Source organism: Charadrius vociferus, unplaced genomic scaffold, assembly GCF_000708025.1.
Source record: "Charadrius vociferus isolate BGI_N301 unplaced genomic scaffold, ASM70802v2 scaffold477, whole genome shotgun sequence".
Classification (NCBI taxonomy): Eukaryota; Metazoa; Chordata; class Aves; order Charadriiformes; family Charadriidae; genus Charadrius; species Charadrius vociferus.
In genome coordinates, this window is record NW_009649449.1 from 5,096,442 (window position 1) to 5,118,401 (window position 21,960).

The 21,960-nt window shown below is 46.8% G+C and overlaps 1 protein-coding gene across 1 annotated transcript in view; it reads left to right on the forward strand.

Moving 5' to 3' along the window:
* PRDM16 (PR domain containing 16) overlaps nt 1–21,960 on the forward strand; it is a 214,421-nt gene that overhangs the window by 185,457 nt on the left and 7,004 nt on the right. The window contains exons 7-11 of the mRNA XM_009889626.1: nt 153–306; nt 4,514–5,915; nt 9,653–9,740; nt 13,816–13,985; nt 15,852–15,929. Coding sequence (XP_009887928.1) covers nt 153–306; nt 4,514–5,915; nt 9,653–9,740; nt 13,816–13,985; nt 15,852–15,929 — 1,892 coding nt within the window. The remainder of the gene's footprint in view (nt 1–152; nt 307–4,513; nt 5,916–9,652; nt 9,741–13,815; nt 13,986–15,851; nt 15,930–21,960) is intronic.

Consider the following 21,960-nt stretch of genomic DNA (forward strand, 5'->3'; position numbering starts at 1 on the left):
GCGGCAGCCGGGGGCGAATGTCCTGCCCTCCCGATGCCAGGAGCGGTGGTGACAAAAAAAAAAAAACAAACAGAAAAAATAGTCAAGTTTTCACATATAGACTCTTCTCCCTACCGCTTTGTTTCCCTCCCTCAAGGCGTTTTCTCTTTCAGGTGTTTACCGACCCCAGCAACCTCCAGCGGCACATCCGTTCCCAGCACGTGGGCGCGCGGGCCCATGCCTGCCCGGACTGCGGCAAAACCTTTGCCACCTCCTCTGGCCTCAAACAACACAAGCACATTCACAGTACTGTCAAACCTTTCATATGTAAGTTGTCACGGCCATCACAGAGCTCTGGCTTTCGCTATAATTGCGCGTATCCTGCGGGGGCCCCCCAGTACTAGCTGTCCCTCTGTGAGCAGCCGCTGTAATTTTATAGGTCAGAGCACAAGATGAAATTCCGCAGCAATTTTTTTTTTTTTTTTTTTTGCATGCTCCCTGTTTTTTCAGTAAACATTCGTGGCAGTTTTTGACTTTCTTGACAAGTTAAAAGCTGAGTCTCTCAGCAGTCCTGGCGATGCCATTTTCTCATATCTTTTCTTTCTCTCTTCTTTTTTTCCTTAATAATTTTTGAACGTTCAGGATGGTGACATAAATAAATAGCTGACACGGCCTGATCGAAATGTTTTTCAGGGGTGCCTCAAACCCCGTAGCCGTTGTAAAGAATTTGGAATAGTCACAGAGAGGAGAAGAAAGTGTTTTTTAAAAAGAGTTTTTTTCCTTCTTTATTTACTGCATGTTTCGTCTAGATAATGCTTGGAAGCCAAATAAATGGCAGATTAACCGTGTCCTCAGTGCTCTCTTCAGTGGAATATTTCCAAAAGGGCATTTTCCCTTGAGAGCCATTCATCTCGTTTCTTGTCATTCTCAGGGTTGTATATTTTTTTAATTGACACAGCACCTATTGGATTTTGATAACTGTGCAGAAAAGTGGATTGTGTCACAACAAAGCTACAGAAACTTTAGGGACTACTTCCTGACACTCTTCAGAAAGTGCAGTTCAAGCACGGAACGGGATCTGTGTTTGATTCCGGGCTTTGATGTTACGGTGGGGAAGCCACTGAACCCACCCCTGCCTTTTTTTCCCTATTGGTATAATGGGAACAGTATGCAAGAGTATCCTGGGAGACTCGTTTCATTAACGTGTCCAGAGATAATCAGATGGGTGTCAGTGGAGGAAGAAAAAATACTCTTATTGCTCATTTTGATGCAATCTTTCATTTGATGACGGGCACATGAAAGAGATAATTTGAATCTCATAGTATTGCTGCAGTGAGATGAATGATTTCTTCTCATAATCTCCTCACTCTCACCTCATAAGAATTAGGGAGTTGTCAGTCTAAATCAGTGCGTAAAACAACTTGAGACTGATTCTGCCTGGTTCAGACGTGCCAGGTGGAGTCGCAGGCGTGAGTATGGAACCCATTAGCAGCTCCGGGGGAGCCGTGAGGCGGCATTCGCTGGGAAGTTTCCTTTCCCGCTCAGTGGAGGAAAGGGGGTGACGGGGGTTTGTTTGTTTGTTTTTTTACAATATTATACCTGGCATTAAAAAAAACCCACAAAACTGTAACCTTATAACACAGAACAGCAAGAGAGGGCGTTACACGCAGAGTTACTGAATCGTTGTATAACTGGAGACTCAAACAAAAAATACCCGGTTTTCCTTATTATAGAATGATGCTGTGAGTTCTCGAACCTACAGCACTTTCCTTTAGAGAATCTTGTGCAGCATCATATATATCATATATCTCTATGTGCAGCATCATGTATCTCACAACTCTCCCTGGGGTGGAAAATGGAAGAAAGGAACCTCATTCCCTTGGAAGAGTTCGCTTTTGTTATCCTTAGTCTTCTCATGAAGTTTTGCTGTATGGGAACAATATAACTTCTTTTTTGTAATTCTGCGAATGCACGCGATGAAAATAACGCAAACAGCACAGACACAGTGTTGCGCCAGTGAAAACTGACAGAAAGTGCACTCCGTTGTGAAATGACCTCCTTAAGCAAATTAGCCATTTATTATAAACTTTGTGTGTCTTCTAAACCACAACGTCGCATCCCTTGGCACGTGGCAGGGGAGATGGTTAAAATTAGAAAGGGGTGATTTTGTTCTGGAAAGAAAAGCATACGTTTTTAAAGAAATCCACCCAGATGTGACATTTCTTTGGGTATTGTTAGTAGTTGGAGAGGGACCTTACCCATGGTGTCCTTGCTCCTTTGGTGTCTGCACTGCCTCTTCCTTCGGACGCTCGCGGTCACTCCCACCGCCAGCGCCGGAGATGTTCTCACCCCTTCTAGAACCGAGGGGGGGCAGTTGAAGCAGCGGCAGACCTGAGACAGGCAGCAGCGAACTGGCTGTCCTGGCTTCAGGCTGCGGGCACCGGGGGTGGCCCGGCGCGTCCCCCTGAGCATCACCCGTGGCAGGCACAGCCCTCGCGATAGCAGCGCACGGGACAGCCCGGATGGGCTGACATACCCTTCTGCTTCAATTTCTATAGAAACAGGGACTCTTGTGTCTCATAGACTTCATGGAAAAAAAATTGAGCAGTGTTTCCTGTAAGAACTTTGTTTAGATATTTTTTAAGAAAACATTTTAAAATTAATAAAAAAAACCCTAACTAAACCCTTTCTTTGAAAGCCTAAGGTAGCTAAAATAATACATGCAACAGCCATAACACTGCATGTATACAGTAACAGTAGTTCAGAAGAACAGACACAAGTTTTGAAGGTGTGATTGCCAAAACTAGGGATGGCTTTAGCATACTCCTTTGAAAAAGCTGTTGCTCAAACATTGAAACTCTCCTGATGACTTTCTGGTTCTCCCTCTGGCTGTGCTCCCTTCGCAGCGCCGGGCTGGGGCTAAGCCCGAAGCAGAAAGGCTGAAATAGCCTGAGGAAGGACGCTTCATATTTGGTTTCCAGTTGCAGTAGAAGTTTGACACAGCAGATCCTTCGGTGACAATCCACTGAATTTTGGGGTGCTCACTTGAACTGACATGTCAAATTTGTTAAATTTTGGTAACCTTTGCTTTGAATTTCAATAGAAGGGGCTTCCGCTTATGTTTTCAGAGCTGCCTGTAAAATATTCTCCTGACAGTCATTAGATAGTCAAGCACTGATGTAAATCCTAAAGATTTAGAAAAAATACAGGGCACGTCAGGCTTGTGCGTCTCTATCAGTAGGAGCTGGGAGGGAGGAAGGACCACTTCCTCACTGAGGCGGAGGACTGGGTGTCGGGAGAGTTTGGATTTGGGTCCTTGCCTGCCCAACTCCAAACAATATACTTTCCCTCTCTTTGTCTCAGTTCCCATGTTTACAAAGGGGTGATAACAGCAGTTCTCCGGTGAAAGAAGTGTGTTAATTCACTAAGAAGTAGAGTTTATTCCTATGTTGAAAGAGGCATCAGATAATAAAAAGTTACAGTGTTTTGCTATATGGAAAAGTTTGGGTGGGATTTCTTCCTTACTGTGCCCCGTTCCTTCCACACCAGCAAAGTCTGTAGGTGAAGGAGGTCATAAAAATGCACATTTTGAAAGCCTGGTATTTACAGGTCGTTAAGGCAAATGCTGATGGGGCGTTAACTTAGCGCGTTGCTAGGGTGTCTTACTAATTTAACGAATGCAGGATCTCTTCCCGCTGCTAGCTGAGCTGAGGCCTGGCTGGCAAAGGGTTTGGAGAACGTCCCTGTGGAGTGGTTACTGACTATGAATGGCATTAAGAAAGGGTAGGGTTCATTCAGTGAGGCAAAGTTCTTCCCCCTTCAGCCTTCAGCACTCCCTGCCATGCCAGGGCTACAGGGAAAACAGACTAACTAAGAGAATTTATTAAAACGCATGATTATCTATATGGAAAATTAAAAAAAAAAAAGTTTGAGCAGGAGTAGTGTGTCCCCTCAGGTTGCTGTAGAGAGTCGTTTGTTGAGAGGTTCTCTCGGAAGGGGGTTGCTGAGAGGGAGGGCTGGTGGTATTTCTGGGATGAGCCGCCGTGGCTCCGGGCGATGGATGGGCTTCAGAGGAAGCGTTGCTTTCGGTCGGCTGTCCCTGCGGGTCTCCCGCGCTGCTGCCCCTCGGCCGGGGCTCCCGGCGCTGCCGCCTCCTTTTCTGGCTGCAGCCGGGATCCCAGCCCGGGGAGGCTGAGTCCCCTCCGAGCATTTAAAGAGGGAGACAGCTTTTCCCACCTGCTGGAGACCAGAGGGACTCGTTAGGGAGAGCTGGAGCGCCAAGAAGCTGAACGGTGTGCGAGAATCAGGGAGGGAAGGATGCCGTAGCAGGAGAAGCGTGGAGCCGGGTTTCGGGAGATCCAGCGCAGCGTGCAGCTACCGCCTGCTTTTGCCTCTTCTCTTCTCTCTTTAGGGAAAGGGGGTTTCCGGGGTGGGTGGGGGGGGTGGGGGACGCTGGGGAAGCTCCTCACGAATTCTCTGCCATTTCCTGTTAATTTCATATCGCTTTTGTTGTTGGTTTCTGTTGATGCTTTAGGTGAGGTCTGTCACAAATCCTACACGCAGTTCTCCAACCTCTGCCGTCACAAGCGGATGCACGCGGACTGTCGCACCCAGATCAAATGCAAGGACTGCGGCCAGATGTTCAGCACTACCTCCTCTCTCAACAAGCACCGGCGCTTCTGCGAGGGCAAGAACCATTACAGCCCAGGGGGCATTTTTGCCCCCGGCCTACCCCTAACGCCCACTTCCATGATGGACAAATCCAAGCCCTCTCCCAACCTCAATCATGCCAGCCTGGGATTTAATGATTATTTTCCATCCCGCCCGCACCCGGGGGGTCTTCCATTCTCACCTGCCCCCCCGGCATTTCCCGCCCTCACTCCGGGGTTCCCAGGGATTTTCCCGCCGTCTCTCTACCCCAGGCCCCCCTTGCTACCGCCCACGCAACTGCTCAAAAGTCCCCTCAACCACACTCAAGACGCAAAGCTCCCGAGCCCCCTTGGGAACCCAGCGCTTCCCCTGATCTCCGCGGTGAGCAACAGCAACCAGGCCGCGTCAGGAGAGGAGAAATGCGAAAGCAGCCTGGAAAACTCCTACCTGGAGAAGCTAAAAGCCAGGAACAGCGACATGTCCGATGGCAGTGACTTTGAGGATGTCAACACAACCACAGGCACAGATCTGGACACCACTACTGGCACCGGTTCTGACCTGGACAGCGATGCGGAGAGTGACAGGGACAAAACAAAAGATAAGAGCAAACAAATTGAGAGCAAGCCAGATTTTGTCAGCAGCTCTGTGTCTGCAAGTTCCACCAACAACACGAGCGAGATCCCTCTCTTCTATTCTCAGCATTCCTTCTTTCCTCCCCCCGAAGAGCACCTGCTACCTACCACGGGAGCAGCTAATGACTCTATCAAAGCTATCGCCTCCATCGCAGAGAAATATTTCGGGCCTGGCTTTATGGGGATGCAGGAGAAAAAGATGGGTTCGCTCCCGTATCATTCCATGTTCCCTTTTCAGTTCCTCCCCAATTTCCCCCATTCACTCTATCCCTTTACGGAGCGGACCCTCAATCACAACTTGCTGGTCAAGGCAGAACCAAAGTCACCCAGGGACCTCCACAAAGTAGGCAGCACCAGCTCAGAGTCGCCCTTCGATCTCACCACAAAGCCAAAAGAGATTAAGCCCATCTTGCCGCCACCTAAGGTCCTGCCAGCCCCATCCTCAGGGGAAGAACAGCCACTGGATCTGAGCATTGGCAACCGCATCCGAGCCAGTCAGAACGGAGGAAGAGAGCCACGGAAAAACCACATTTATGGGGAGAGGAAGCTAATGGCAAGTGAGGTCTTACCCAAGATTTCCCAGTCTCAACTGCCTCAGCAGCCGTCCCTGCATTACGCTAAGCCATCGCCCTTTTTCATGGACCCCATATACAGGTATTAACATACCCTGCCTTAAACGTTTCCTTTAATGAGCTAATTTTCTAGCTGACATCACAACTTGAGGCAGATCGGGACGTAGGTTGTTTAGAAAGAGGGTGAAAGTCTGCTGCAGCTGATGGTACCTCTCTCTCCTTTGTCACGGCACGTTGAATTTTCTGAATCGAAAGGGCTGAATAATTGAAAGGAGTACTCATAATCAATATGTATAAGGAACGCATCCTTATTTTGATAAAGAAGAAACTTGACCTATTTAAGGACTCTCCCACGAGCCAACACTAAGATGGCACTTCTGCTGGGGAAATTCCAGAGGTTTGATTCGATAAGAATGCAGAGTTCAGATGCCTCAGAGCCCGGGCTCCCATGGCTCGGGAATGAGTCAGGAGCCCTGGGAGCCTGGAAATGCAGCTCTCCCACTGCCTGACTTGATGGCCTTTTGTGAGCCACTTCACCTTTCTTCCTCCCCACCCCCCTTTTTCTTTCTAATTCCTTTTCTTAGAGTTTTTCAGTTCATAGGAGCCGCTGGAGTGGACTCAGCCATTTGAAACTTTTTTAAGTCTGGAGTAACAAGTACTGTGATAACACACTGTAGCGTGTTATTATCCAGATCTCTCCCAGATTTGTTTCTTGCAGACTTACCTTTGGTAGAAGACAAGAGGGGGTTTCTAGCTTCACTCGAAATGAGTGGTTATTGAGGAAGACCCGATTTTTGGCGTCATGCCTAGAATAAGCGGAACGGGGAAGGCATGTCTAAAGCAGAGGGGGGGAAGTTATCCAATGCCAGTTAAAATTCCAGAAGGAATGAATTCAGAAGATGTACAGGGAAGACCTGATTCTTTTCTTGGTTTAGAGCTTTTTGTACAACCTGTTTCTAAAGGAAAATTGTTTTAAGCCTTATGGTGAGGGTGCCAGTAAGTTTGCCTATTACCCACCCGGGCGGCGGCACTCCGTTCCTGCCCTCCCGCTGGGGATGAGGTGTGTTTGTCACGGAGCAAATACCGTTTGCATGTTTTTAGCAAACTTGAGTGAAAACAGTGTCCTGAACTATTTGATTTAGACATCAGCATGGCAATTAATTCTCCCTTAGGACAGGATGCTTCATAACATCCATTTCGGTCCGTGGGTTTGGCGCAGGAGGTTCCTGGATTCGGTGTCTCACCGAACAGCCAGTTGCTGGAAGGGACCGGTTTGCTCTGGCGCTACGTGAGCCCGGTGGGCACAGCGTGCCGCGGGGCCGCACGGTGAGCCGAGCTCAGGGACGCGCTGCAGAAGCCGCTCTTCTCTTAGCGCTGGGAAGACTCGTAGTCACCGCAGAGCGATTATGTCAGCGCCGGGACGGGTCGCTTGAGCCTTCAAAGGGCTGCGAACAGCAACGGGTGTTGTGGCCTTCAGTGCCGGCCAGGAGAGCAGCACCTATGTCACCACATCGCTGCTATTGTACGGCTGATAACTGTGGGAAAAAATGATGTCAATGTCTAGCCGGGCCAAAGAACTGTCAGCTGAGATGAGGATTAGTGAGCCCTCGTTGCTGGCTATTAAGAAAGCGTCTCTCGCTTTGCCAGCGCTCGCGGGGTCGACGCTGTGTTGCTTGCTTACATGCTTACCGTCTGTGATGGAAAGGGCTACATCACAACCCGGGACGCGTGATGTATTCTGTCTGGGACCCACCGTGGTCATCTCCTCCTGGAAAAATAAGTAATGATGTAAATAGTCCGGCATTTATTTTTGTAGAGAGAACTTCTGGAAAAAAATAAATAAATGGGATAGAAAGGCAAATGCTTCGAGTTAGCGTAGGATCCTGCCACCTCTGGGCATTCTCACTAGGAATGTTAAAATAACATGGGCTGAAAAAGCCGTTGCCAATTAAAATAGCAGCCTCGGGAAAACCGTAAAGGTCCAGAAGACAGATGGAAGTGAAGGATGGGGGCATCATTTGTTGCATTCCATGGGACGCACATAGTTTTAGTAATACATTAAAATAGAAAGTCGGCGGTGGAGTTGCTCGCGAATCAGACTCCTGATGTAATGAGCTAAACAGCAGAGCTTCCAAGTCACAGCCTAAAAAATATGGAAATATTTTGTTTCTAAACTTCTCTTTATCAGACTCTCTCACATCATTTGGCTCCTTCATTTTTCTCCCAAAGGCCACTTAAATCCTTGACATTTTCTCCTGGTGATATAATTTAATGCAGCCAGACAGCCTGAAATCAGTGCAGTTTTTAGCTCAGCCTCGTTAAGGTAACGTTCTCAGGCACTGGGCTGAAAAGATCAGCTTAATCCCCTGGTCGCTGCGGAATTCAGCTCTGATGAGGAGGTTTGTACGGTGGTTGTGTTCTCGTTCCCGGCACCGGGAGATGGTGAAGCCGTGTGAAACGCTGCCGCTTCGCTGAGGCTCTGGGTGTCTGCCGCAGGAGGGGCTGTCCCTCGGGCCGCCCGCTGCGGGGTCCCGCCGGCATCCCCGGCATCGCCGCTGCCCCCCGCCGCACCGCCCGCGCTGCCGCCAGCCGCGGTTTGCACTTTTACCTCGTGCCAGGGAGAAACTTTTTACGTATTGTTTTACAGATCGTTGTTTTTCTGAAAACTCACGCCTGTAAAAACAGGTGCCTTCCGAAGCGCAGTCATTCTGACTTCACTTCCAGCCCGGCTCTTCTCTTTGCTTCCACCTCAGAAAAATTAAATGCAGATTAAGTACAGTTTGCTAAATAGCACTCTGCACGACTCTTCTTTTAAACTCTTTGGTAATTTGATCCACACACCAGTCAGCTGAAATGCTGCAAAATAATTTGCTCTCATTTGTGCTGGACTAATGTAGTTAAAATTACTGTTGCTGTTGGATTTCTGCTGGTTTAGCTGAGATGGACTCTATTCCAGTAATTTAAAGATGCAGCTGCATTTATTGGAGTTACTTTCATGATATTTTTTTCCCATAGAGGACATTGCAGTTTCTCTTTTTGGTGATTCCACGCCACGGTTTACTCTGCAAGTAGAATATTTTGTGAAAGCAAAGCCAGTATTTTCAAAAATAGGAGTCAGGATCCTTTCTGCATGGTGAGGTGCTCGAGCATGGAATATTTGACTGGCCTAAAGCGTCATCAGAAGAACTCGGGTTCCTAAGTCACTTCAGAGATCGCCCACCAGTTCCTAACTTTTTAAATTGTTGTCCACGTGTGCTTGCCAAAGAAACTCAATGCAAATTATGTCTCAGCTGCAAGGGAGGAAATAAATATGAAACACCTAATGATTGCAGCACACTCGGGGCTGCGAAGTCTGACCCGGTGTTAACTCTTAAGATAAAGACAGACTCTCAAAGACAAATTTTTTCGGTGCAGTGGCTGCCTGCTGTGGACTCTAAAGCTTCTCCCACTTAAACATTGCTTTTGCTGTAAACGTAGTTTTTTTCCCTGACATTTCACAACGGCAGAGTCTTATAAACCACTATAGCAAAGGCATTAGTTCTCACATAGAAAGATCAAAACGTTTTCGTAGTCATCAGTCTGACGGCTAAAAAAATACTGCCTAAAGAAGAGGATCCATGTTCATATTGTTTGCAGTGCCTTTTGCGGGGTAACTTGTGGGTCATAATTTGTAGCATCCAGGAGAAGGGGAATAAAGACATTTGTGTCAATAGGCGAATAGTCTCATATATAGAATTTAAACGCCTCTGCAAATGGTTTGTCTATTTCTTTGCCGCCTGTAGCCCTGTAAGGTATGTAACCCTCTGTCTTGTTGTCCAGCAGGGTGGAGAAGCGGAAGGTGACAGATCCTGTGGGTGCCCTAAAGGAGAAGTACCTGCGACCCTCCCCGCTGCTTTTTCACCCCCAGGTAAAAGCAGTGACATTGTACTGTGGTGTTGATGGAATGTCACGGGGTTCGAGGTGGAGCTGGTGCAACCAGGTCTCTTGGATCAGGGTGTCTCTTGTCCAAGGGCCCAACTGGAAACTCCGCTATTTTCCACTGGTTACTTTCAGATACTTTTAATTTCATACCGGGTTTGAGGATGGTGGTAGTTATGCTTTGCTGTTTCTTTTGCATTAACAGAAGAACAGGGGTGAGGTCTGGACAACTCACGTGGTCTGCCAAACCCCCCTTTCACCTGCCAGCATGCCTGCATAATTTTTCTGTTGGGAACACTGGGTGCAGTCATTTGCAGTAGCGCAAAGTGGAGAAGGACTCTCCAGCATCACAGCAGCAGCATTTTATATCTGCCTGACGTTCCCTTACGTCCTCTAGAAAGCGTGAAAGGGCTGAGCGGTGGGGAGTCAGAGTTCAGTTCTGCGCCAAGAGGTGATGGGGCTCTTGACGGAGAACTTTTATTCTCTCCTTCCCGCACAGCTGCTCCAGTCTCTGTTCTGCTGACCGCCCACAGGTATTCGCTCCCTCTGCGTCTCTGTCAGGTCTGAGTCACTGCAGAGCAATGGGAAGCGCTGGGGGACAGCTTTCCCATTCGACAGTGGACCGGGAATGGCGGTCCATCAACCCACAGTGCGGCCGGGCCAGGGCTGTGCCCCGGAGTGTTTGAAAGGCACAACTAAGTCCTGTGCGAGCAGGACTGTTCATGAGGATCAACCCCAGTTTACAAAACTCCTTATCTCATAAGCGATAGCGAAACTCCCCAAGAAGCAATGTCACTCTTGGCCCTCAGGATTCCTGGCTCCATAATGACAACGCAGCGAGTTCTGCCCCGCGCTGCCCGACATCCCGCCGGCGTGGCGCTCGCCGGCTGTCCCCGTCTCTCCGGCAGCGAGCACATGCTGGGAGCTGAGCTCTGCGCTCCGTATTGTACTCTCCTTTATATTCACATGCATTGTTCTCCTCTGATAATGTTTCCCACCTTAGATAAATAACTTGCAGGTTTGTGAAAGCTGGATCCTGGTTGCTTTCACAGCTAAACTTAGTTCCCTCATTGTTTCGCATCAGCCTCAGAGTTTGGTTAATAACTTCCCCCGATTTTTCCTTCATACAGGCTGGATAATGGTGACAGGCTGGCCAGGAACATCCTGTGTTTGTGTGAGTTAGAATAGTGGGGATATCTGCCTGTAAAGAATCTGATAGCGGGGAGGAGCTAGTGTGGCAAAGCAACCCAACGAGACGATGAGAAGCGTACAGACCCTGAGTTGCAGCAGCATTGGGTGGAAGGTTATTAACATTGTTCCTGAAATCCTGACCACGTCCTCTTCCCATGGCAATGAAAAGATGTGGAAGGTCTGGTTATCTCTAATAGCTTATCACACAGAATAGCCTAAAATTTACAATCGCTTGAGCCTGAAACTTCCTGATAACTACTTTCTAATGAAGCGGGTCGCTGCGTACAGATCACTTGGTCTGGAGAGTTGCTGTTCCCATGCTGTGTAATCAATCAGGCATTTCAAATACGGTGAGCGAAGACAGGTCATACGTGAGGTTTTTACTACCAGACCCCCATCCAATATCGACCTGGATCATTTCCTAAGAAATCGTATTTTCAGGGGCTCCTTCTTCTGTCTTCGTTAGCACCAACGTTCATACACCGGGTCGATTCAAAGCGCGCTCTACGTGTCTTTCTCTCCCTCTAAACACAAGTCTGGTCTCAGCCTTTTCTTCTGTGAATAATTCCCCAGCTCTCACAGAGGGCCCTGGGTGGGATGCGATTAAGCCAAAAGATGTGATAAAGACTGAGCATTCAGAAGACGATTTCTCTCTGGAAATGAATTTCAGGCAACTTTATTTCTTAGCCAGCCGTCGACAGTAGTTTCTTTGCTCTGATGGGAGTTATTCTTACATTGTCTATTTTAAATGAAAATCTGGACAACATAAATAAATGGTGTAACTTTTTGATAACTTAATGGAAAACCTTTTCTCACCTGTTAAGTTTCTTTTCTTTTCCCCTTCTTTTTTATTATAACCAGGCGGTTGTTCCCTAAATAGCAAAGTGCCTTTACCACTGGAGAGGCTATGGCCGGTGTTTAGAATTTTAAAATAAGCCTACGGCTATCAAGCCAGCAAACATCTCTGACTAAGTGCCTAAAGAACAGGGCACAACAAAAGATATCTCCAGGTACTCCAGCGAAGGGCTGAGTGGCATAGCTCTGAAAGATCCGGATAGCATTTTAACATGATGGTTTTGTTACATGACTGGCAGCTGGGGCAGAGCTTTTGCTGTAAATGATCAAGTAACCTTTTCAAGTGGCTGGCGCTAAGTATTACTTACTATTTATCATGGGCTGGGAGCCTCCAACTAAGGGGCCGTGGATCTATTATCGAGAAATGGGTTTTACTACTCCTCTTTTTTACAGCTTATGAATGGTTGTCAGCCTTCCACAATGTATTCTTTGGTGATTAAGACAACTTTTTTTATAGTCATACATTTTAAACAATATCTTGGCTCTCTTCCCCCCCGCTCTGCCCCCCCTGAGCCCAGTTTAATAAAGTGTAAACGTGCAAAAGGTCAGCCCTTCCTGTACAATAGAGCATCCAGATTTGATATATGGCTTCCTACTGCCTTCCGCTCGCTCGCTGTCCCCCCAGCTCTCGGGCTGACTCTCCCCCGGTGCTCCCTCCTTCCCGGTGATGTCAGCTGCGGCGAGGAGGCAGCTTTATTGCTGCCTTGTTTGTTTTATCCCTGTTTTCTGCTTGGTATCTCGAAAGGGCTCTCAGGAGTGCATAAAATGGAACGTTGGAGATGTCAGCGTAGTCCTCCGAGTTGCGTTTCTCTCTTGGGTTTGGATTTCCCCTTTTGCTCTAATGAAAGTAAAAGTGGTTTTCTTTAGGTGGGATTTTTATGTGTATCCTTTCTTTTTTGCACACAGGCCAACTTTTTTATTTCCATTTTTGCTTTCCCATTCTCCTGTATCTCCAGGTTTTTCCCTTTCTCTCTCTTACTGGTGTGGTGTTTATATGAGAACATGGCCGTTGCCGAGTCCTACGAACTAAAGCAGATAAGAGCACCCAGAAGGGCTTTATTTGGCGTCACATCTCCGGGCCTGTGTGCCCACCGCTTCCACCCCAACAGCCTTTCACTGTGTAGGCTGTGGTCCTCCTAACTGTAACTCAGCCAGCTGCAGCTCACCTCGAGTATGTTGGCTGGAATTCCCTTTCACCCCAGGAAGGTCAGCCATCTCCCACCCATCCTTCCATCACCTTTACTGGCTTCTGAACCTTCCTTATGTATAACTAAAATGTTGACCTCTTCGCTAGGCAAACTCTCTGTGGACTGACTCCGTCCTGAGTCTGATCTCAACTCCTCCTTTTCCCCCCTCCTCCTTCTCAGCCCCCCGATCAGCGGTCACACACTCCCCCTTGCTCCCTCCCGCTCCGCTTTGGCAAAGATTCTTCTGCCTCCTGCCCAAAACTTCCCTCTCCTCTCCAACCTGGGGCCGCCTGCCCACTTGTTTGCCCACGGCTCGCCGCGGCCGCCCCTCTGAGCCCACGCGGGGGGGACCGGGTGCCGTGTGAGCAATCGAACCTCCTTTCTTGCCCAGACTCGGCTTTGAGTTTGAGAGGAGGGTTGAGGCGGTGAGTTCTACATCCAGCGGTTGACCGTGGTGTCTAACTGCAGTGCCATCCCTGGCAAAAGGGAAGCCAGGCGTGTTCTGAGATGATTTTTAATCTGAAATGCCGAAAGTAAACGCGTGCATGTTGCAGAAGGTAAAAACGTGCCTGATTTCTAAGGTCTGATGCTTACTGCGTGGCACTGCCGGTTGTGTCTTTGCTGCGTTCGCTGAGCCCGATGCGCTGCTCCTCTCTCTCCCGACTGGGTCCAGCGGCTCTGTTCACGCTGCGCAGCTCTCTTCCGAGAGTAAGAGCAAACAGCAGCAACAGGCTTTGACCAACACACTAGTGCTAAAAGGCGTGTTTCACGCATCAGATATTATTCTTCCCGTGGATTTTTATGACGTGAGGTCTCGCCTTGTACTTGCAGATGTCAGCCATAGAAACAATGACAGAGAAACTGGAGAGCTTTGCCGCCATGAAGGCAGACACCGGCACTTCCCTGCAGCCCCTTCCGCATCACCCCTTCAACTTCCGATCGCCGCCGCCCACGCTATCCGACCCCATCCTGCGCAAGGGCAAGGAGCGTTACACCTGCAGGTAAGGGCCTGGCACCCCGCAGGAGCGGGACCGTGCCCCCAGCTCGGTGAGGCGGCGCTGGGAGAACGCTGCCCACGCTGGGACGCCACACCAGACCCCAGCAGGCAACAGAGCAGCTTCACATGGACATCTTCGCTGTCTCGGCAGGGGTGGGAGGGAGACCGAGAAGCAGCAGAATTAGAACAGAGCATTCTGATGACTAATTCACTCTGAAATAGCTTGTTTTGTCTGGTCGAAAATCAGCATCTTCTATTTTCTTTGTAATTTTTAATAACCTTGAGAGCAGATCTGGAGATTCTCAAGCAAACTGAATTTTCCAAGCCAAGTCTCTTGTGTGTGGCAGCAAATGCCACAGTTTCCAATGGGAGTGCGATCTCAGCTATGTCCAATCTCAGCTATGCAAAATAATGCAATTTAAAAAATGCCATACAGTAAACCGCTTTTTCAAACTCAGTTGCATCCGCAGAAATATTTGTGAATCCATTGCGGCTCTAAAAGCTCGTATCAGAGCAGATCACTGGGGAATAAAAACCTGTATCTGCTTACGCAGTTTTACCTGCAACTACTCGAGGTTCTTGGGGTGGCTCCCACTGCATTTTTCTTGGGTGCAGTGAGTGGGCGCACCGTTTGTTTGATGCGTCTCTTATGTTCAACTTTGCCACAAAAGTATTTAGAAGTTTGAGGTTTCTACCTACAACAGGGACTAAACTTTTATTTAGATATACACCAGCAAGTCAATATTTAGATTCCCATTGTTGATTAACACTCACATTAACCATTCATCTCAAGGACATCTGAAGGTGCTGAATGTCTCTTAAATTAAGAAAGACTACACTTATGTTCCTTCTACGACGTCAGGTTTCATAGTCGCAGAACATAACCCTTCATCCTTAATATTTTATTTCCCAATTAATGTTTTTATTTATACCTCCCTTCCTCTTGAGTTTACTGTGAATCAGATTTATTGTGGAACACAGTTCCTTCTCTTATTTCATTTCCTATTGCTGCACTTCCTTAGTCTAAGCAGACTGTCAGACTCACAGCAGTGTGTCCCGATAACAGTAACACAATGCTGCAGCATTTATCCAAAAGAAAATTCTGTGAATTTCGAGAGGGACAATCAAGTAAATTCTGTATGATAAGGAACTAAAGAGGGCTATAAAGGAGATCTATAAAAATCTCAAGGGACGGACAATGTGAATAGACAGTGATTAAACCCTCTGTCCCAGCGCAGGAACCTGGTAGTGTCGAATGCAGTTACTGACCGTCAGGTTCAAACAAGCGGGAGGTTTTACACAACACACACTTCAGCAGAGGAACTCGTTGTAGGAGGTTGTGGATGTCACAAGTTTATGTGCATTCAAAAGCTTTTAGAAAAATAGATGGAAGAAACTCAGCAAAAGGGTATGGAACACAACTGTTCAACCTTAGGCTTGGGAGGTTGAAGGTGCTGCCTTCAGGTAGAAGCTGGGGATGGGCCGCTACATCCTTGCTGGGTTCCTGTCTACCTCCCGGGCCTCCAAGAGGAGCAGTAAGTCAGCCAGCATTTGGGTCTCAGTTGGGTTTTTTCTTTTTCTGCCCTTCTCAGTGGTGCAGCGTAGTGGACCATCTGTCTGTGCCCCTGATGGAGATGGGTTACACCACCATCTCACCACTGTCCATCCCGTTACCCGGGGTGGGCGTTGCTCTGTTAATTACCTCCACCTCTTCCTCCCTCGGCACGTAGGTGCCCAGAGTTATTAGGGCATAAAGGGATTTTCCGATTCGGGAGCGGTGTCGGTGGCAGCTGGTGGTACAGTGTTTGTAAATGACGTGGTGTGGCAGGACTGTCGTGCACTGATGGTTACTTTGGCTTTCACTGTCCAGGTACTGTGGTAAGATCTTCCCTCGCTCAGCAAACCTGACACGGCATCTGCGGACACACACTGGAGAACAGCCCTACAGGTGATGTTGTCCCCCAGATAAAACCCCTTTCCCAACACACTCCTCATTCACCGCTGTGTTATTTTTCCTCCTCTCTATAAAGCTGTGCCAACATAATACCGCGGTCCTGTAGCATTACATATAATGATTCATAGGATTGTATATTATGTGTACCAGCCAAAAATAATCAGGCTTGGCAGCTTGAAGATAGACACTTAACTTATATTTAGATGTCCGCTGGCAAATGAGCGCTCTGATTTGCAGTGTTGTTGAACACTCACATTAACCATTCATCTCAAGGACAGCCGAAGGTGCTGAATGTCTCTGAAAATGGGGCTGTTTTGAAGGGCTTGCCAGTAAGTTAACTGCTGGGTCTAGCTAGACGGTTTTTTTCTTCTCCTCAGGCATATCAGAGGTGCCCGGAGTAGTGGATCAAAAAACAAAAGAAAAGGCAAGCCCAGCAGTGTATCTGCTTTAAAATCTGAGTTAGGGAGTGTCTGACCTTAAATTGCGAAGTTTAAAAAGAGTGATCAGAGAGGAGGGGAGTCCACACGCCGTTTCACATGTTTGGTTGGCTGAACTACTGTTTTCGGCTAGTCGTGGACAAGGTGATGTGATTTCGGTACGGCGGTTTGCACTGTGTCCGTGCGAAAGGGCACACGGCCGAACTGCCCATCTCCTCCCCGGGCGTCGCGCTCGGCGGGGCGCACGCAGGCGCTGCATCTCAGAAAGGGGCTCCTCTGTAAGTCAGTGTTTTAAATTTGAATAAAACTCCCAAGAAAATATATGTAAGGGGCTGTGTGTGTACAGGTATGTGAAGGAATGTTTCTCATGGAAGACCAAGTGGGAATTCCCCCCCTCGATATTTTCTCCTACTCTTTTGCAGTCAGTTTAAAAAACCTTCGGCAGCAAATATGCTTTGGTACATTTCCCGTTAGAATGGGTACGTATATGAGCAAAATTGAGTGACTGATGAATTGAGAGCTCACTGAAAATCAAGCATTGTGTTTTCTATCATGTGAGTAAGTGTTTTGCACATTGTCGAACAATAGTAACAATTCCAACAGTTTCATTTTTGGTAGCTAATAATATGGTATTTCTGTACACAGTCATAAGCTCACAACAAAACTGATGTAATAGTTATTATATAAAAAGGAACACAAACAAATTTATGAGGAGCAAAAGGCCATATGGTCAAATACATCAAATTTTTATGCTTAGTTTAACTTAAGAAGCTACTCTCTCCCACGTTGTAATCCCTGGTACATGGAGAGTCATTTTTTTTTTCCATACAGAATTTTGAGTGTAGACATTAGGTAAATTAAAAATAAAAAAACCCTCTCCAAAGCAGACATATATTTTGGAACCATTCCCTGCTCTGATTTTTTTCAGTTGCGTTATTTGATATGCCTTGAATGAATACTGTGTATTCACTGTACACCCGTCTGACTAAAATGCTTGCTCCCGATTATTCAGAGATTGTTAGTTCAGTTTTCTTCCAAAAAAGGAGACTTGCAACTTAACAAAGGTTAGGAAAATAAAGATTTATTTGATCTGGTCTTCTCCCAGAAAACGGCCTGTGTGTTTTTTTTGTAACAGAGGTTTGACTTCTGGACAATGTTGCATTATAACAGCACTCCTGAGAGTTGGTGCTACGTTTACAGAAGAGCTTAATTATCATTGATTTTCTTGTGCTCTCAGAGAAATGAAATTTCCAACTTTTGCAGCAATAACTGTTTTGAAAGCTTGTTTTTGAAGTGCTGACTTTATGCAGGTAAAAGGAGGTTGATGACTTTTCAGCGTTTTACTGATAACTTTCTTATAACTTTTCTTATGATCATGTAAATGTTTTTTTCTTTTGACTCTGTCAGAGTTATATATTCATCCAAATATGAATTAAAATGTTCTTAAAGCTAACATAAACTGACCAAATGTCCAAGTGTAGGTCAAGAAACAGGCAGGCCAGAAAATGCGGTGCTTTGGCTTTGATGCCTGAGTGTCAGTGATAAGTCATGTGTTTTTTGCCAAGTCACTTGAATTTCTGAGGGGTCTATTTAATTATGTATAAAGTAGGAATTGATAGCACGTGAGCAATAAGGAGGCAAACTAATTCTTTTTGTAAGGGAAAGTGCTACATGTTTTTTGAAGAGTAAGAAGTACCTCGTAATGCACTTCACTTCCCTGAAAATCCACTGATTGGAAAAGACCGCAAGGCAGTGTGCTGTACAGTAGAATTCCACGTGCTGCTTTTCCCTCTGCTTTTCCACAGCAAATCTGAAATTCAGCAGTATGTATTTCAAAACCCAGTGGTAAAAAGGACTGGCAAACTTCACTGTTTCTTTCAAAAAAAAAAGATTTTTTTGCAATTATTTTTGCATTTATTTGCAAAATAAGTAGGGCTTGTGAAATCACGTCAGCCTTAACTGGGAACTCAGGTCATAAAAAATAGGACTGTTGTCATTCTGCGCTTCCCGAGCCGAGCCCGGCAGAGGCAGCGTTGGGGGAAGGTCGCTGCGCTCGGGGCGCATGAACATAAGGGTGTGCTGTAGCTGTGGGTTTGCTTCTTGGTTTTGCTTTCATTCTCTGGAATCGCAGAATCGCATAAGCTACGTAGAACCTGGGCTAAGAGCAACTAAAAGCTGTTTGATTTAGCGAGATTTTATTTTCTGCTTTCGAATGTCTGTTCCCTCCAGGATGCCATCTAATTGATCCCTGAATTACACCCCATCCCGAAGCGTTGCCTGGGAGGTTGTGATTCCTCCTATAAAGATGTGCTTCCTGACGTCTGTTTTTAATTTGTTTTTCTTTAATTTCCTTTTAGGCCCCGTGTCCTGTTATCTGCATTAAGCTGAAACTAACAGCTAAAGCTGACTGCTGCCTTCTCGTTTAACATTGCACATGGCTCGATAAAAACCTCCTCTTTCTCTTTCTCTTTCTCTTTTTTTTTTTTTTTAATGTAGCCTGACTTCATCCCTGCTATGAATGCGTTTGAGATGAAGAAGTTACTCGGGGGAGGAGCAGCGGTCCGTGTGTTTTGTGCTGTGTTACTGCAGTTCTGTCTTTAAAGCCCACAGTGATCACCAAATGAGTGTAGAATTTTGCCAGTGCTGTCCTGCTGTTGAACCTTTACAGAGCGCGTTGTCCAGGGCCTTACTACAGCTGAAGCGTTACCGAACTGTCGTAGCTGGGTGGTGATTCGCTCAGTTACTCGCCCGTACATTGCCGGTTTTGCTGTCGGTTTTCCCGTTACAGTGGTATCGGAGCAGGTACCCGCGTCCCCCCCAGTCCCGCGCGTCGCCCGCCGCTCCTCAGAGCTCCTGAGCTCCGGCTTTGGCTCCTTCTTAGCAACCATTCACTCCCACTTGATATTTTTTTAGCCCATTGGTGTGTTACTTTAAACTGATAAGGAAGAAACTTTATTAGCATTCTGTCAGCGTGTTTACAAAGCAAATACCACTTCTTTTGAGTTTTATACTTCTCCTGCCTCTGTGTTCACCTCTTCCCTGAATTTAAGCTGGTTCCTCTATCTGGGTCATTTATTGAGATTAAAACCAGCAGAGATCCAAGCACTGACCCCTCTGGGACCACAAATAATACAGTACGTCTCCCTCATCCCTCTGCTCTCAGACGTTAGCTATTGCTCCTTTCCAATGCCCCTCTGTTTCCTATTTTTTTAACAAGCTCTTTATCCTTTCTCCGTACCCTAACCTGGATCCACATAGCTCATAGTTAGAGCAAGGACCTGTCAAAGGAAACTTTTCAAAGACTTCCTGAACATCTAAATAAATTGACATACGGGAGGCCGGGTCTTTCTTGCCTGACGCATGCAGGCGCTGCCTTTGAAGTCGCTGGAGCTGTGAGTAATGCGGGCGAGAGCCGGCGTGGGCAGCCGCGACGGCCGTAAGCACGGCGGCGCCCAGGAGCCCCCGCGCCCCCGCTGTGCCCGGCAGCGGGCAAGCACCGCCGAGGGAGGGTTTGGTTCAGGAGGGCACGGAGCTGGTGGGGACGGGAGCGGGGGAAGCTTTGGGCGTCAGCGGAGAGCAGGAGGGGGCTGCGGGTGCGACACCCGTACAACTGAACTGGGCAAAACTGCTTATGGAAGTCCTGTAGAATAACGGGGATGTCGGGGTACGGGCTGTTCGGGCCATTCCAGGTTTCTGAAGCGCTGAACGGCAGAAGCCGCGGCAGCCTGGCAGCCGCCGAAAGCAGACTCATTGGTTGGTAGCAGATAGGAGGAGAACGAGAGCGGGAAGTCTGCGCGTGTTTAACTCTCCGTATATAAACTGTGCTTACTCTTGCTGATCTTCAAATAACGTCTTGTTTTCCTTGGTTGTTCAATTCGAGGGGTTTTTTGAAAAAAAAAATTATAAAGAAAAACTTTTGAAGGCTGAGGAAACTGTGGTTTAAAAAGAGATTTTGCTTTCTTCCTAGGTTAGTCATAATAAAGGTTCATTATTCGAACTATCTTCATTCTTTTTGGTGATTTAACAGTAGGAAATTCGGAGGTGGACATGGAATCCATAAACATTCAGTGAGGAGAGTGTTTCATAAATGCATCTATGCTATTTCCAAAAATAATACCAATTTATTTTTAGAGACCAAATAAAAATCACAGCTGTAGCACATCTGGAAATTGCGTGTGTGTTTCACAGCATAGAATTTTTACACTTAAACCTCCTTCCTGCATTTCAACCTGCGGTGTTTGTAGGAAACAATACTCTGTCCGTAGAGTCAAGGCAATTCCAGTTTCCTACTTGAATGGCAGAGGCACAGGATGGGTTCTGTGTGCCCTCTTCACACCGTGAACTAATGGCATCCCTAAACCGTGCCCGAATGCGCCACCATCTTCATGCCGTATCCCATGGTAGCTCAGCTCAGTGACTGACAAATTTTGCTCTCAGTTAGAGGAGCACAGAGCAGCTCTGCTAAAGCAAGCGGTTTTGTTCTGGAATTACGAGGGCTTAAGAACAGTTTTTATTTTGTCCTGTAAGTGTAGAGGATTTGCAGAGGTCTGTAGCAGAGAAAGGCTTCTACTTCTCATGGGTTTTGGAAGTAGAGCCATGAGGAAAGCAGCTTTGTTGAGGTACAAATGACGTATTTAAAGGGAGATCTAATGAGGGATTCAGGCAGATTCAAAGAGGAATTAGATTTTCTATAGCTTTACTGCTGAAACTCTGCATTGTGGCTCGAAGCTGCCCTCTTCAGTACACTGGCTGCCTTCTTGTTCTGCGCTGCAAGAGGAGTCGAGGTCCAAGTTCACAAAGCACCACGGTTTAGCAAAGCCTTGTTTTTATTTGAGGGGAACCTGAATCCAGAGAGGGGGGCGGCAGCTTGGAACGAGCTTCCAGCACACCTACCGTGGGTCCTGCAGAGGTTCCTTTCAAAGAGGGAACGTTTCTTCACTCAGCAGTTTCCCTAAACATTCTGGCTTGGCTCCTTACGGTCCACATTTTTTCATCCTAAACCAGATATTCGCTACACAGGAGTAAATCTTACCCTTTTTGGGAACTACGGAGTATTTCTTGGGAGCTATTGTACTGTAATAATAACCATAATTACCTTTAAAGGCATGCTGTACTGCCTAGATCTTGAGTACCACAAGGAATTTCACAAATAAATCTGGAGTTTTCTGTATGTCCAGATAACTGTGTCATGGAGGGATATGCTAGCTAATAACTATTTTATACATTTAATCTCCCTTCTTTCTTCTTCTGTCTTCTTTGTCCTCCCTCCACAGCCATATTTCACCTACTTCCCCTACAAAATGAGAAGGGTGGAAGAAATAAATTCACCTTTCTTATTTTTACATTCATGTGTGGAAAAGTAATTATTTTGTTTAAAATTCTTATTTGTTTGGACGGCTCACTTCTTAATTAATCCTAATCCTTTCTTTGTGCTCCTTGAATAACAATAATATCAGATTTGTCTGGAATGATTAATGCCTTGTGCTTCCCAGGTCCTCAGCTGAGTAAAGATTTATAGACCGACATTTTCTGGTTTTCTGATAGTCAGATTTTTCTTTTTCTTTTTTTTTTCCTCACGTTGCACTCTT